Here is a 15155-nt window from a genome sequence, read left to right as displayed (position 1 = left end):
ACAAGCGGCGGAAGAGTCCGTGTAACCGTATGAAACCCCTTGAAGTTGCTTTTTGTGACATAGTGGACTGGAGAGAGTGAGGACTTGCTGCTCACAACACCGAGCAAGGTGGCGCAGTGGTTAGCACACTGGACTTGCATTCGGGAGGACTACAGTTCAATCCTGTCTCCGGTCATCCTGATTTAAGTTTTCCGTGATTTCCCTAAATCGCTTCAGGCAAATGCCGGGATGGTTCCTTTGAAAGGGCACGGCTGATTTCCTTCCCCATCCTTCCCTCACCCGAGCTTGCACCCCGCCTCTAATGACTTCGTTGTCGACGGGACGTTAAACACTAATCTCCTCCTCCTCCTCCTCCTCCTCCTTGCTGCTCACTCTTCAGTTTATAAACCTATGATAGAGGGAAATGCAAAACCACAAACAGGTGACCCACAGAATACAATTTATCCCTTAATAAGGTTCTACGGCACTTAGCTGTGGTTCCACATTTAATATTTGTTCTCAGCCCATTTCATTTAACTATAACAAATAATTCCATATCATTAAAGCAATATTTTTGATAATCTGTGATTTTTCCATCCTCTGCAATGCAGAAGCTATTACTCCCAGAGAAAAAAGTTTCATTTTGTACTAGGAAACATTTTTGCTAGGAGTAGTGGCATTAGTTATTAAAGAAAAACATCAAATGTGACCATTGAACTACTCGTACCCATGTTTGTATCCCACCAGTCAGTTTTTTTAATAAGTTCTTCATGGCACTACCTTCTATCACAATAACTACACAGATTTTTTTCCCCTTTCGATCTTTTTTGGGTCTTCTTTGACTGGGCTATTCTAGTTTGCACAGGTATTATGTTTTAGTTTGGTCGTAACTTGCTGCTTATTGAACTCTCTGCTGTTTCAGTGTCAGCTATTAGCTAACACACTCTACTGTAACTCCCACGTTCTCTTCTTCTTATCCCCCCTCCCCCCCCCCCCCTCTCTCTCTCTCTCTCTCTCTCTCTCTCTCTCTCTCTCTCTCTCTCTCTCTCTCTCTCTGTTTCTCAGATTTTGCCCTTAAGGTACTGCCAGTAAAGCCTCAACAGTGTTCCTTTTCCTTCTTGCTCCCAATACAAGTTTGTAACAATTAAGCTCTTGTATTCTGAATGTTAATCTTGTTTTTTACGTTTTGTATATTCATTTTTGATTATTAATTCTTTTTAGTCATTAACTGTATGTGTTCCTGTTTCTATCCACCAGGATTTTATTCGACAACTGTATCTGGAATATAGAATTGTTCCAAATACAGATCCTCCAAAGCATGAATTTGCTCTTGGAAAGCGGGCAGAGTTAGAAGTTTCATATCGTGGCCTCTTGGAATTCATGAGCTCTGTATGTGGTATATTTTGTTTATAAAAACTTTATTTATGTAGCAAACTTTTTTAAAACATAATCCGAGACAGGGCTGCCTACTTATCAGTTGTTGAGACAGGTACATGGAGCATTCCAAGTCATATCGTCTAATTTCGGAACATTTTCCTGCTTGACCATCATGGATTCGATGGTATTTTATGTGAATATTTACTCATGTCTCCAGTGAACATTGGTGAAGTTTAACATTCATCAAAGCAAGACTACTGACCAAGATATAGTCACTTTTTTGACTCTATGTGCAACTTTGGACAGAACGAACGTGAATGAAAAGATTTTTTACAAGCCTTATTTAGCTACAAAATTTTAGTCAAAATCTTCGAAAAAATTTTCAAAGTTGGACATCTTATGTCTCAGGGATTAAAGGCCTGACAGGCTTGAAACTTGGCCTGTAGTAACCTAACAACATAAGGCTCTCAAATATTAAGTTTCATTTATGTACCACTGTACAGTACTGAATAAATTAAGTGCAGAGTTCAAGATTCCATAAAAAGATAAAAAAGGTGGTATTTTTTACCTGATTTATGTGTGTTAGATTCTCCAGTGCGGGCCAACAATGTTAGGTAATTTGAGAGTGTGAAAATTGTGGCAAAAAAAGTAAACTTAATACAAATAGGTCAGAAGCACAAGCAAGTCGAGTACAAAAGTTCATTCACATGCTACTTTCTAATAGTCTACAAATTGTCGATAAGATGACAATTTTTGTTGAAAGGGGAAAATAGAGTATATTTGACACTTCTTTTATAAATATCATTTCCTGTTCAGGCTTCAAACCCAGTCTCATTCAAAAAATGTGTTTGAGGTTCCTCACCCCTCCAGAAGGATTTAATTTCCAAACTGGACTTACAATGCTACATAAACTGAGGCAAAGCAGCTGGAAAGATTATGCTGTGAATGAAGTTTTAATTTCAGCTTCTTCTGTCCTGTTGATTAAATGTGTGATAAACATATACAAAACAACTTAACAATATTAGGTTTTCCACTGTAAAATATAATTCACACACTGCTTTCCATGTTCTATAAAACCAGTTCAAACTTTATTTCTGTAAAAATTACAAAAAAGGGTCACATCCAGTCTACTTGTAGAAAATCTGTTTTTCGTAACTGATTTGAAACTAATCGCCATTGGAAAGAGTATATTTTTAAGAATGCAGAAAATCACATTCAATTTTCCAATGTGCACTACCAATACCTGAAAATGACAGATGAATTTTAGGGAATATTCCACAACAATGGGCTACATTTCAACAACCTGTTGACTGTGTTTAGTTGCATGTATTTTTTTCATTTGTGCATTGACAAGTAATATCTCACTATATTGTGTTGGTCCATGGTTTGAGTACTATAGGCACTTCTCCACTGAAAAGTCTGAGGTTAACTGCTAGAGATAGACCTAAGTATATAAAAAGGAAAATTGAATACGTGAAGAATCTGATTACGGACAAAATCATGTATGCTGATTTTCTGCGTGAGAGGGGCAACAAAGCCAATTTGAAAAGGATGTTGCCACTTACATAAAGATTATGTTGGTCTCATTGAAGAACTAAGAAAGGAAACTGATACATCCAACAAGCCAAGAGAACTAGTGCTACAGACTGTGGTCCCAAAAAGTTGGTCAGTACAGGAAATAGTAGCAAATTTTGGCATTGCAGAGCACATTTCAAATCAACACGAAAAAAGGAGAATGGCTTTTATGCTGTTTAGTACAGTATGGTACAAACAGCTTTCAGATTAAACAAAAGCAAACACTTTTGTATCTGTATTTGGAAACATTTAACCAAACTGAGACATTTTCTTTTTTACCTGAACACATCCTACTGAATTCTTTGTCTTCCTAAATGTTTACAACTCTATGAACTTTAATCTTTGCCATCTTTCACTTGTGGTATACATGCGAAAGTTGGCAAAGCTCTGGTGAAATAGCATGTGGTATACATGTTAAAGTTGGCAAAACCCTGGCACAATTGGTCATCAATAGAGTTGAAGACTTTTATGAAGACGATGAATTCGGCAGGATACGTCCAGGTAAAAAAGATAGTGTGTCATTTCAGCTAAATGGTTCCAAATAAAGATACAAAAGTGATTGCTGTTGCTTAATCTGAAGGAGCTATTCGCAGTGTACCATAATAAATTTGGAGCTGAAGTTGGCTTTTCAAAATTTTGTGACCTCCGACCCATGTGCTCCGCACCATTGGTGGTTCTGGTACACATTCTGTTTGCATCTGCACTATACACCAGAATGTGAAGCTCATGCACCAAGATGCTAATATCAAATATGACTAAAAACAACTGACAGAAAGACCATATGTAGTGTGAATTCGAAGGATTGTGTGTTACAAAGATGGGAGAATTATCCTGGTGGATAAGCACACTTGGAAAAAAATGTTTAATGACTGGGATCGGGAAGGATCAATAGAAATCAAACAGTGTGTTCACACTGACCATGAGACATTGGTAACAAGTGTATTAATGGTTGAAAACATCATTGAAAAACTTACCATCAAATTTTGGAAGTTGACTAGTCACCATTAATAGCAAAAACACCAATCAATATTTGAAGTTGTTGAAGTGTGACTTAAGAGAAAATGAGTTGATTGCTCTGTTGGACTTTGCTGAAAGTTAGTTGCTTGTTGTCCAAAATGCTGCTCAGGGATTTCGTTGGGGAAATTTGCAAGCTGCATATTTTGTTGTCAGTGGGGGCATGTTGTGAACTGTTAGTTGTTACATTATTTCAGATCACTTGCAACATGATATAATATCTGTACATGCATTTATTTGAAAATTGACAGACTTTAAATTGAAGAGAGCAAAAAGTTTCAAGAAGACAGATGATGAGAAAGCAGCACAGTTGGAGGTACAAAAAAGCTTCATGAATTTCAGCCAGTTGATTCAACCTCAGTTTATATCAGCAAAGTTTCTAGGGACACAAATTTTGTTGCCAGAGTATTCAGTGCAGACATGCTAAGTCTGGAATTGACGGAGTTGTTACCTGGCCATTACATTGCCTGTGTATTGGAAACGAATGCTGGATTGGCAACATTATTGACATATCAACGCAACAAAATGATGCACTGATGAAATTTACACATTCTCATTTTACTGGCCCGGAAGATAGGATACTTGTTGGGTACCAAAACACCACCTCATTTCTATGCTCTAGCTCCTTCAGTATCATAATCTGGCTGACAGTATCAGTTTAAAGAAAACCAACTCCAGAAAGTGGCTCAGAAATTTCAAAAAATGTAAACAAAAATGCTGAGGAGTTTGAAATAAAAATTGATATTTCCTTTTACTTGCTGCCTATGTGAGGTATACCGTCAGATCTGAGAATCAGAGAAAATGTATTAGCAGATGGCTTTGTAAGCAGACTGGTATCATCACAAGGCTTTGGAACCTAAATTAAGAAACCAGATTGCAGGCTTGGGAAGTGGAAGTGGAACAGGCACGTAGTGATTGTATTAGGGAAGGCAAATGGCTGACATCGGTTTATTGGGAGAATTTTAGAAAAGTGTGGTTTATCTATTAAGGAGACAGCATATGGGACACTAATGTGACCCGTTCCTGAGTACTGTTAAATTATTTGAAGCAATCCAGAGATGAGTTGCTCTATGTGTTGCCAATGGATTCAAACAATATGCAAGTATTACAGAGATGTTGTGAGAACTTGAATGGTAATCCTTGGAGGGAAGTCGGGGTTCTTTTCAAGGAACATGTAACAACCATGAAGGTATAAGACGAGAGATAATGGCTTGTACATAGACATAGATATAGTTATTTTCCCTCATTCTGTTTGTGAGTGGAACAGGAAAGGAAAACACTAGTAGTGGCACAGGATACTTTGTGTCATACACTGTGTGAAGGCATGTAGAGTATGTATGTAGAATTATAAGAAATCCACCCATAGCTGGCATTGCCCAGCTATCCAGCGTTACCCGTATGGAGTTGCTGGTTCATGTTCTTGAACTGATAGTGTCAATGTTACCATGGACCTAAGCAGTATAGTGAGGTATTACTTGTCATTTTAAAAGTGAAAACCTTGTGCAACAAAATACAGAGAACAATTTACTGCAATGTATGTACACTGTTGCCCTGGTACACTCCCTCAGATTTGTCCATTGTTTCAGGTCTTTGTTTGCACATATTGGAAAATTGAATGCGATATTATAAATTCTTGAAAACATGCTCATTCCCACTGTGATTAGTTTGAAATCAGTTGTGGAAAACAAATTTTCAAAAAATAGAGTGAATGTGATCTATTTTTATAATTTTTATGAAAAACAAGTGTGAACTCATTGTGTAGAAATTTATAAAGCAATACGTGAATGACATTTCATATTAGAGAACCTTGTGTCCAAAGTTTCAGGTTTATCACGCCTTTAATAAATGAGATATAAGAAGCCAAAGTTAAAACATTATTTGCAGTGCGATTTTTCTGGCTACTGTACATCGTATATTGTTGGCCCTTTGGCAATTAATCCCACCGTTCAGGGGGGGGGGGGGGTTGCTAAAACATTTTTGAAGCTTTTAACAGAAAATGCTATTTGTAAAAGAAGTGTGAAATATACCTTATTTGCCCATTTTCACAAAAATCATCATCATTTTGACAAATTTGTAGATTGTTGGAAAACAGTAGGTGAATGAGATTTTGTATTCCAAATCCTTGTGCTACCCACCTAGTGTCTATTAATTTACATGTTCAGCAAGCATTTATTCTAAGTGGTTTAAGAATCTGAAGTTTACATTTTTGTTGCACCACAATTTTTACGTCTTACTTTGGTTCAAATTATGTAGCATTTTTACCCCACATTGGATAATCAAATGCACTTTTTTGTGGTTAAAACCAAATCCTTTCCAGTTAGCCCAATTTGGAAAGTTATAGTTTTTTGCTAAATTGGTTCATAAATACTGCATATTTTGTTAGCCTTTTACGAAATCTTCAACTTTGCACTTAATTTGTTCAGTACCATAAAGCAGTACATAACTGAAACTTTGTATTTGAGAACCTTGTGTTGTTAGCTTACCACATGCCAAGTTTCATGTTCATCATACTTTTTCTCTGAGATATAAGAACCTACACCCAGAAATTTATTCATATGATTTTGCCTAAAATTTTCTGGCTGAAAGTGGCTTGTAAAATTTCTTTTAGTTATTATTCTTAAGAAAACACACAAAGTTGTACAAAAAATCATATTTCATTTCTTTCAACAAAATATTGTCTGAGGTATAACAGCTCAAGATTGCCATAAACTCACGTTCACTCTTTGCGAAGTCGTGCATGGAGTCAAACAAGTGACTATCTTAGTCGGTATCGTTTCTAAGAATGTTAAATTTTACCAATGTTCATTGGGGACATGTGTGAATGTTCACATAACATTTCAACAAAATCTATTATTGCTGAAACACAAACAAAATGAAAACAGAAATAAAAATAGCTGAATCTTGTAAATTCACCACATTTCTCTAATTTGTGTTGTCAAACTTTCTCCAGTTGTTCCTGTTTCAGCAACTGTTTAGTAGATAAACTGCTGTCTTACAAATAAGTGATCTGATCTGCCTTTCATCAAGTAACTTTTTTTCCCCCTTAATCATAGTTAACTTTCTGTAAAATCTACATCCAAAATTTTACTTGAAAATAAGTATCAAAAAGTACTTTTAAGAAAATAATGAAAATTTTTGTTTACTGGTTTGGCATGTGCAGTAAAGGGATGGATACTCAGAATGTGGTTAGGTAACTTATTTTGACAAGCATAAAGCACATGATGATTAGTGAAATCCAATAGACTTGCTAGAAGTGTAGTGCTCCTTAAAGAGGAATGTTTCATTCACAGTGTGTTAAAATAGAACCTAACAGGAGTTTTTTGTGACTCTGTCTCTTAGTTTCTGTTTAGTCCTTCTGACTAAGGTTTGAATCTCAAAAAGATTCTTTATATTCTATCTTGCATACAGATAAGGAGGAAATTTGTAGACTTGGTGCAGCTTGCAATGGTGATCTACAAGGACCACCAACTGAAATCATAATAAACAGGAAACAATCGTGAAGATTATGTGATGTACAAGATGGTGGTTAAACTTTAAGGTGAACATTTGAATAAATCAACTCTGATTCAAGTAGCTGGTAATATGGACAGCAGCCATTACAGCATTAAAGCCAGTGACTACCCTATCTTCAAGGTCTCCATGATACCTTTCAAGATAAAAAGGACCACATGTAGCCTGAGCTCTTCTGACTTATTTCCATGCAGGTGGTGTCCAACTATTGTCGTGACCAGCATATACTTTTATCATCTCACCCATTGAAAACATCTACAATTTATGAATTTGGGCATAGAGTTGAAGCAATGTGGAATGATTTACCTGAATCTGTAATAGAAGTTCATTTCAGTTCGCTATCTAACTGGGTGGCAGCTCTTCCCATGAAATTGCACGCACTGTAAAGCTGCAGATCACCAACAGATTGAGTCATATATTCTTCCTACTATGCTGTATATGCACGATAGCTAATTTTTTTATTTCTTGTCCTTCCTGGCAATGCCGTTTTAACGACTAACAGTGTAATATCATTCTATTTATACTAATAAAAATTTAGCTGATATAGAAACCAACAATTGCAGAAACAGTATTAATATTTTGAAATAAAAAGCAACCATTAGTGTTAGAATATTAAAACTACAGGTGCTCACAAGGAAAAGGTGGGGGAGGGGGGGGGGCATTGAGAGGGAGGGGCACTTGCCCCTTTTGTAATATGACGATATCTAATTTTTATTCATTCCAAAATTCACGTATTTCTGGTAATGATAGTCTGTGAGTCTACTAAACCACAGATCTAGCAGTTTTGAGGTCTGCAGGAAATAGGCTTTAGCAGTCACTGTACACATTGAGTTTATTTGATTGTCATGCTATTCACAAAAAATTATGCCAGTTTGTCTGTATGGCAGTAGTTTATGACTGCTCCAGAGGTATATATGAGCCTTCACAATAGTGCTTCTGACCTCTCCTGTGTCACTTCCTTGTATAGTTCTTACTGAGTTGCAGAAAAAAAAAAAAACTTGTCGGACACTGGGTCATGTAGATTTTAGTGTCAGTTTCCAGCACAACACGAATATTACTCCAGTACGCCTGCCAGACGTCTGTACCCAATTTGCATAAGGATATTCCCCCTCTCCCCGCCCCTCTGCACAACTTAGTCTAATTGTAGTTCACCAATTTCTGTGAACAAAGGAAAACTGTGACAATTGCTGAGTGTTCATTCATTTTACATGGGAGAGCTATTGTTGGTTCAAGAACAATAGCCGTGCTGTAATGCGTGTGTCTACATCTATAGAGCTATGGAGTCATAAGCAACAGTCAAGAACAGAGGAAAAACAGCAAAATTCCAAGTTCAAAAGAATGTACTGTCCAGGAACGGGGAAGTTCTCATACTTTATGGGTTGCAGCACATCACAATATGCATTAATAGGGCTACAAATGCTATAGTCCAGTTGACATGGTTGCATAATAATATATAAAGCTGGGGAGACAAGAAACATTTGGTTTGTTCGCAGGCTGTTAAGGGGCCCCTCACACACTCAAGATTTATTGTACAATAATATTGACTGACTGAGAGAGGTATTAACAGTTACAGTTTGTGCAATATATTGAAGGAGACTGCAGAGCATTAAAAATATTGGCACTCACTCAATATATTTTATTGTGTAAGAGTAATATTGCGCAGTACACAGCATTTGCTGCTGACGTTTTGTGACACACACACTTGTAAACGACTGATAGTGACATCATGTGAATATGAATAGATCAGGAAAGACAGATGTAACGAACCATCTGTTGAAGTGCATTCAGTTGGGTTGTATGTTTACATATTTTATACTTGTTCAGTAATTAGCTGTAGAAACACTCCACAAAAATGTATAACTCCAGGGAAACAACATTGCAACTGCTTATTTGTTTGTTCCGAAAACTTGAATTATTTGTTGCAGAAATACATAACAGCACAATCTATCTACCCTTTACCATAAAGTATATTATTCTTTTCATATTTATAGATCACTTCCAGCCTTGTGGAAAGTAAAATCCTATGAGTATATGACCAGTATATTTTCTGTTCATGTAAGGTGTAACAGTGTTCACTAATCAGTTGAAACATTCCTTGTTCATCCTTAACAAATTCCAATAGTCATCCAGTTATTCTGCAAGTTCTTTTAGCATGTTAGTATGACAGTATGTAGAACACATTCCAGTTCCACTTTTTTGCCAGTCAGCGCTTTCCCTTATTTGTGTTTCTGCAGCATGTAGTGATTGCAGTTGCAATACGTTCGTTTGCTGACATGTTCGCTATGAAGGCAGATGTGTTCTGGGCACAAATATGGAGCCATAATATTGCAGTGTTCTTGGTCTTGCACTTTCATGCAATATATTGACACCATAGTAGTGCATATTAAATATTGAACATGTGATGAGTGCCCCTTTAAGTCGGTCTACCAGCCAGTTTGAGGATGGTGTGAGTTTCCTGCATTCACTTAGTCTGTGTGTTACTGTTTATCCAAACAAGTCAAAAAATATAGTTTTCAGAACACATTTCATTTAACTTAAGTCATCCTAATCTACATGAAGTAATAGAAGACATGAAAACAATGCAATAACCATTGTCAGATGTCAAGGTTTGCAAGCAATCAGCAAGGAAAATAAGGGAGAAGCTACCACTCTCCTATATCGGACTGTTGTGTGGACTGTAGATAAATGTAACAGGAAGCAGTATTCATTTAGCTCGTGAACTCTTGCTCCTTTTCTAGTAAAATCTCACACACAAATACGTATAACCACACAGACGACCAAATGCATACTCCTGCAGTCATGGCAATTATTGATGTTCAGTTATTGGAAGTAGTTGCCTAGGTTAACAGTGGTGAGGAGGGGGTGTTGGGACAGAGGCAAGTCTTTTTATTTATTTATTTATTTATTTAACCTGATCAGATTAGGGCCATCAGGCCCTCTCTTACATCGGACCAGTGTTCCACACGTGCAGCATTTCACACATCAGAGTAACATCAGATGATTCAGTGGCACATGGGGGGGGGGGGGCACATGGGAGTGGGAAGGGGGGTCAGATGGGAAAAGGTAAGATGAGGCAGGGGGTGGTTTAGGCCAGGCGTAGTGCAAAAGTGCTAGAGAGATGATTCCCACCTGCATAGTTCAGAGAAACTTGTGCTGGAATGAAGTATCTAAATTGCCTGCCTGGTGAAGCAGTCCTTTGTGTTGTGGTTTGTAGCATGTACGGTGACTGGATGGTCAAGTTTGGAAGTGGCCATTCACGATTGGATAATTGTTAATTGTTATGCCCACATAGAATGCTGTGCAATAATTGCAGCGAAGCTGATATATAACCTGGCTGTTTTCATATGTGGTTCGTCCTTTTACTGTGTAGGAAATATCTGTGACTGGACTATAGGGATGTGGTGGGTGGGTGGGTGGGTGGGTGGGTGGGTGGGTGCATGGGACCATGGGACAGGTCTTGCACCTGGACCAACCACAAGGGAATGGCCCATCGGATGCAGGATTGGGAGTAGGATTGGAATAGCGAAGGAAAAGGATATTATTTTGGTAGGGTGGATGGCTGAAACTACTTTGGGTGATGTGGGTAGGATTTTGTAAGCAATCAAAGTGTTGTGTATAGCAGTAAATTTGAATAAAATTGTTGTAGATGGCATCAAAGTTGAATAAGAAAAAGTGTCTGTCTGGCCAATTAGTTGATTCCACAAAATAATTGTTCTATAACTTTAAGCCCATAACCCCTACTAGCAGCTTCATGAATAATAAATAGTAATTCAGGTTAAAGTCACTATTCGGAGGACCTCTGAATGTGTGGTTGGATTCCTAAGAGTTGCTTATGCTAAAGTATATAGGCCAACCAATGTGTTTGTCATATACCTAAAAAAAAAAGTAGTCACAAAGTTCAAATAAGTGCAGGCAGGAATTTGCGTTGAAAAATAATGCTCACTACGCACAAGTGTTTTGAAGATTTAACAAAAATGGGTTTATTCAGTTTACTGTTACACTTATCACAGGTTAATAATTATTTTATAATTGAATTAGTGAATATCTGAGTGAGAGGTTATATCAGGGCCGGCCATGGCTTGCCAAACTTCACCCGTGCAGGGTGTGCAGACCGCACGTAGGCCCAAGGCTTGGGCTTTCTCAGTTTTCCTTGGCTCTTCTTGGAAGTACCCAGAACAACACGACTTGTCATTGAGTATTGTGGCGTGGCATTTTCGGTCAGTGCTGTTCTCTTCACTTTGGCAGACTCGTGGTGTCAGCACTATTTAGCCTTCGCTGTTTGTTCATGCTATGAAGGACGTTCAGCGTTCAGTGGCTATTTGCACAAAAAGAGGCAGTGTAGCGATCTACTGTCACAAGCTTTTAAAAATTAATGGAAATGACAGAAGAGAGGGATGAAAATTCTCTCAGTATACAGGGTGAACGTTAACAAAGCTGACAAACTGCAGGGCCAGATTCATGACTGGAAATGGAGAAAGAAAGCTCCTATGGAAATGGGTTCGAAAATGCATTGTTGCCATGGTAGATGACGCTGATGAATGACATTTCCTCTGACCACGTGCTGTGTGTTCCTTATGTATTGCAGGATGTGTGACTGACACAGCATATTGAAAGCAGCAGAATGGTCTGGTAATCATGTTGGGAACAAGCTGAGATGGTGTTCGTTTACGGCCAAGCAGATGGGAACAGTCAAGAGGCAACACTGCTATGTAAAAACAAGTACCCTCACACGCAACCACATTACACAGCATTTCAAGCCCTTTTTAGGTATTTGTATGATTACACATGCTCATAAGACATTTTTTCCTCTGTTTCCAGTCAGGGGTGCCTGCAGTTTGTTGGTTGTATTCATGTTCACCCTGTATGTTATCGCACAGACGATGGGTAATGCAGAGTTGCTATGAAATGATATTAGACTACAATCCAGAAAGAGTTGAAAGGTTTAATCGGCAATTAAAGAACAACATCTTAAAATGATCGACAGATGGGATTCATTGTTCTGTCATCAAGAAGCACTTTGTGGTAAATTTGCAGACATGGAGCATGTGAAGAAATTGGTGGTATGGATGGTAAAATTTCTGTAGTCACATACATTATTCCATTGTCAGTTGCAACCATTTTCAATGGAACTGAATAAAGATTGTAGAGACTTTATATATTACTGCAAAGTCGAGGTGCTTGCCTGGAATGATTTTCAAATTTTACACCTGCTGTTGTTGAATTTTAAAAGAACTGCAGATATGAAAATTAGAACATTCGGAACGGATTGCAGACCTCACATTTTAAGTAGATTTGACTGCATACTGCCCACAGTAAGATATTGCAAGGTGAAAAACAACTTCTTGTTCATTCAATGGGGATGCAGTTAAAAGAAAAATTGCATTTGCAAGTGGCACATTCTGATAAACACAGTCCAGTTCCTAAGCTCACTGGTGTTGAAGAAAACACAAAGTTTGAAGAATTCATTGTGGCCTTAAAATAATTAAAAGGATAGTTTCCTAAATACTTTGAGGACGTGTGTTCTTATATTTTCCCGGCAAATGAGATGCTTGAAGGTCTCTCTGGCATGCAGCCGGGTTGACTGGTTGTTGTAGAATGAATTTTTGACGGCATAACGTGCCATCATCATCAGGTTACTCCTGTTGACTGACATCCTAGGCCGGCGGGTGGTGTGGTATATATACCTGTTACCTCTCCCCTCCACTGACTCTGCGTATGGACCGAGGGATGTGCAGGCCTTGGTGGTGGGGGTAGCTCGTGCTGACGAGGTGACTGATGGGCGTTAGTACGCATGCCGCCTTTGGCGGGTGTGGTGCCCCGTTTCCGCTGCTCCTGCAGAACTTTTATTGCTGGAATCCACACTTGGCTGAGTTGAAATCCATTGTCCTTGTTAATAAGTTTCTCGTGCAGCCGGATTTCAACATCTGAACTCTATCCTTCCCCAAATTCAGTTCACCGTGGAGGTGGAGAAAAACAGGCAGCTACCATTCTTGGATGTTCTGGTACGGAAAAAACATGCCCGAGAGACGTTCAAGTACTTTGAGGACATTGTCAACCTTACATCGGTTTTCGGGGTGTTTTCAAGACCAGTTGCAGTTTCTCTTGAAAGTGCTCCTGTGCAAGTGCAGATGTAACTGATTAATCTGGAAGGTAATTCCCATTTTAGAGACAAATTCCTTTAACATTACAACTGTTCAGGCCATCAAGTTGATTTCCTCGTGTAGGGTTTGCATGTGTCTGTAACGAGGTTGCAGAAGTTTCTATTCTCTACCGCTCCCCCTAGTGCAGTGGAAGTTATTCCTTGATATCTCAACAGATGTCCTATCTTCCTGTCCATCTTTTTTTCTGTGTTGTTTTGCATGTATTCCTTTCTTTGCTGATTCTGTGGAGGTCGTCCTCATTCCTTACCTTATCAGTCTGTCTGTTTTTCACCATTTGTCTGTAGCATCACATCTTAAATGCTTTGATTCTCTTCTGTCCTTTGATTCTCTTCCATCCCGCTTTCCCCACTGTCCATATTCTTTGAAATTTCTTCCTCAAATTACAGCCTATGTTTGATATTAGTAGACTTCTTTTGGCGAGGAAGGCCCTTTTTACTAATGCCAGTCTCCTTTTTATGCTGTCCTTGCTCCATCCAGCAAAAGCTGCCTAGGTAGCAGAAGTCCTTGACTTCACCTGCTTCATTATCACCAAGTCTGAGATTAAATTTCATGTTTTTTTCATTTCTGTTGCTCCTCATTACTTTCATCTTTCTTTGAATTACTCTCAGTGTATATTCTGTACTCATTAGACTGTTCAGTCCATTCAATATATCCTGTAATTCTTCTTCACTGTCATTGACAATAGCAATGTCACCTGAGACTCTAATCATTGATATCCTTTCACCTTGAGTTTTAATCCCACTCTTGAACCTGTCTTATATTTTCGCCATAGCTTCTTCAGTGTATGGTTCGAACACTAGCGGTAAAAGATTACATCCCTGTCTTACACCCTTTTTAATCCGAGCACTTTGTTCTTGATCTTCCAGTAGATTAGATTAGATTAGATTAGATTAATACTAGTTCCATGGATCGTGAATACGATATTTCGTAATGATGTGGAACGAGTCGAATTTTCTAATACATGACATAATTAGGTTAATTTAACAACATACTTAAGTTAATATAACAACTTTATTTTTTGTGTTTTTTGTTTTTCTTTATTTTTTATTTTTATTTATTTTTATTTTTTAAATATTCTTTTCTTTTTTTTCTTAATTTATATCTAAAAATTCCTCTATGGAGTAGAAGGAGTTGTCATTCAGAAATTCTTTTAATTTCTTCTTAAATACTTGTTGGTTATCTGTCAGACTTTTGATACTATTTGGTAAGTGACCAAAGACTTTAGTGCCAGTATAATTCACCCCTTTCTGTGCCAAAGTTAGATTTAATCTTGAATAGTGAAGATCATCCTTTCTCCTAGTATTGTAGTTATGCACACTGCTATTACTTTTGAATTGGGTTTGGTTGTTAATAACAAATTTCATAAGAGAGTATATATACTGAGAAGCTACTGTGAATATCCCTAGATCCTTAAATAAATGTCTGCAGGATGATCTTGGGTGGACTCCAGCTATTATTCTGATTACACGCTTTTGTGCAATAAATACTTTATTCCTCAGTGATGAATTCCCCCAAAATATGATGCCATATGAAAGCAAT

General features: G+C 37.8%; 1 protein-coding gene across 2 annotated transcripts in view; it reads left to right on the top strand.

Moving 5' to 3' along the window:
- LOC126458078 (non-structural maintenance of chromosomes element 3 homolog) overlaps positions 1-15155 on the top strand; it is a 67787-nt gene that overhangs the window by 37981 nt on the left and 14651 nt on the right. The window contains exon 4 of one of the 2 annotated variants that reach the window (XM_050094893.1): positions 1237-1368. The exons of the other annotated variant lie outside the window; for it this stretch is intronic. Within the exon in view, the coding sequence (XP_049950850.1) occupies positions 1237-1368 (132 nt within the window). The remainder of the gene's footprint in view (positions 1-1236; positions 1369-15155) is intronic. 2 annotated transcript variants of the gene reach the window in all.

Source organism: Schistocerca serialis, chromosome 2 (assembly GCF_023864345.2).
Source record: "Schistocerca serialis cubense isolate TAMUIC-IGC-003099 chromosome 2, iqSchSeri2.2, whole genome shotgun sequence".
Lineage (NCBI taxonomy): Eukaryota > Metazoa > Arthropoda > Insecta > Orthoptera > Acrididae > Schistocerca > Schistocerca serialis.
This window is presented reverse-complemented; position numbering and strand designations above follow the sequence as displayed.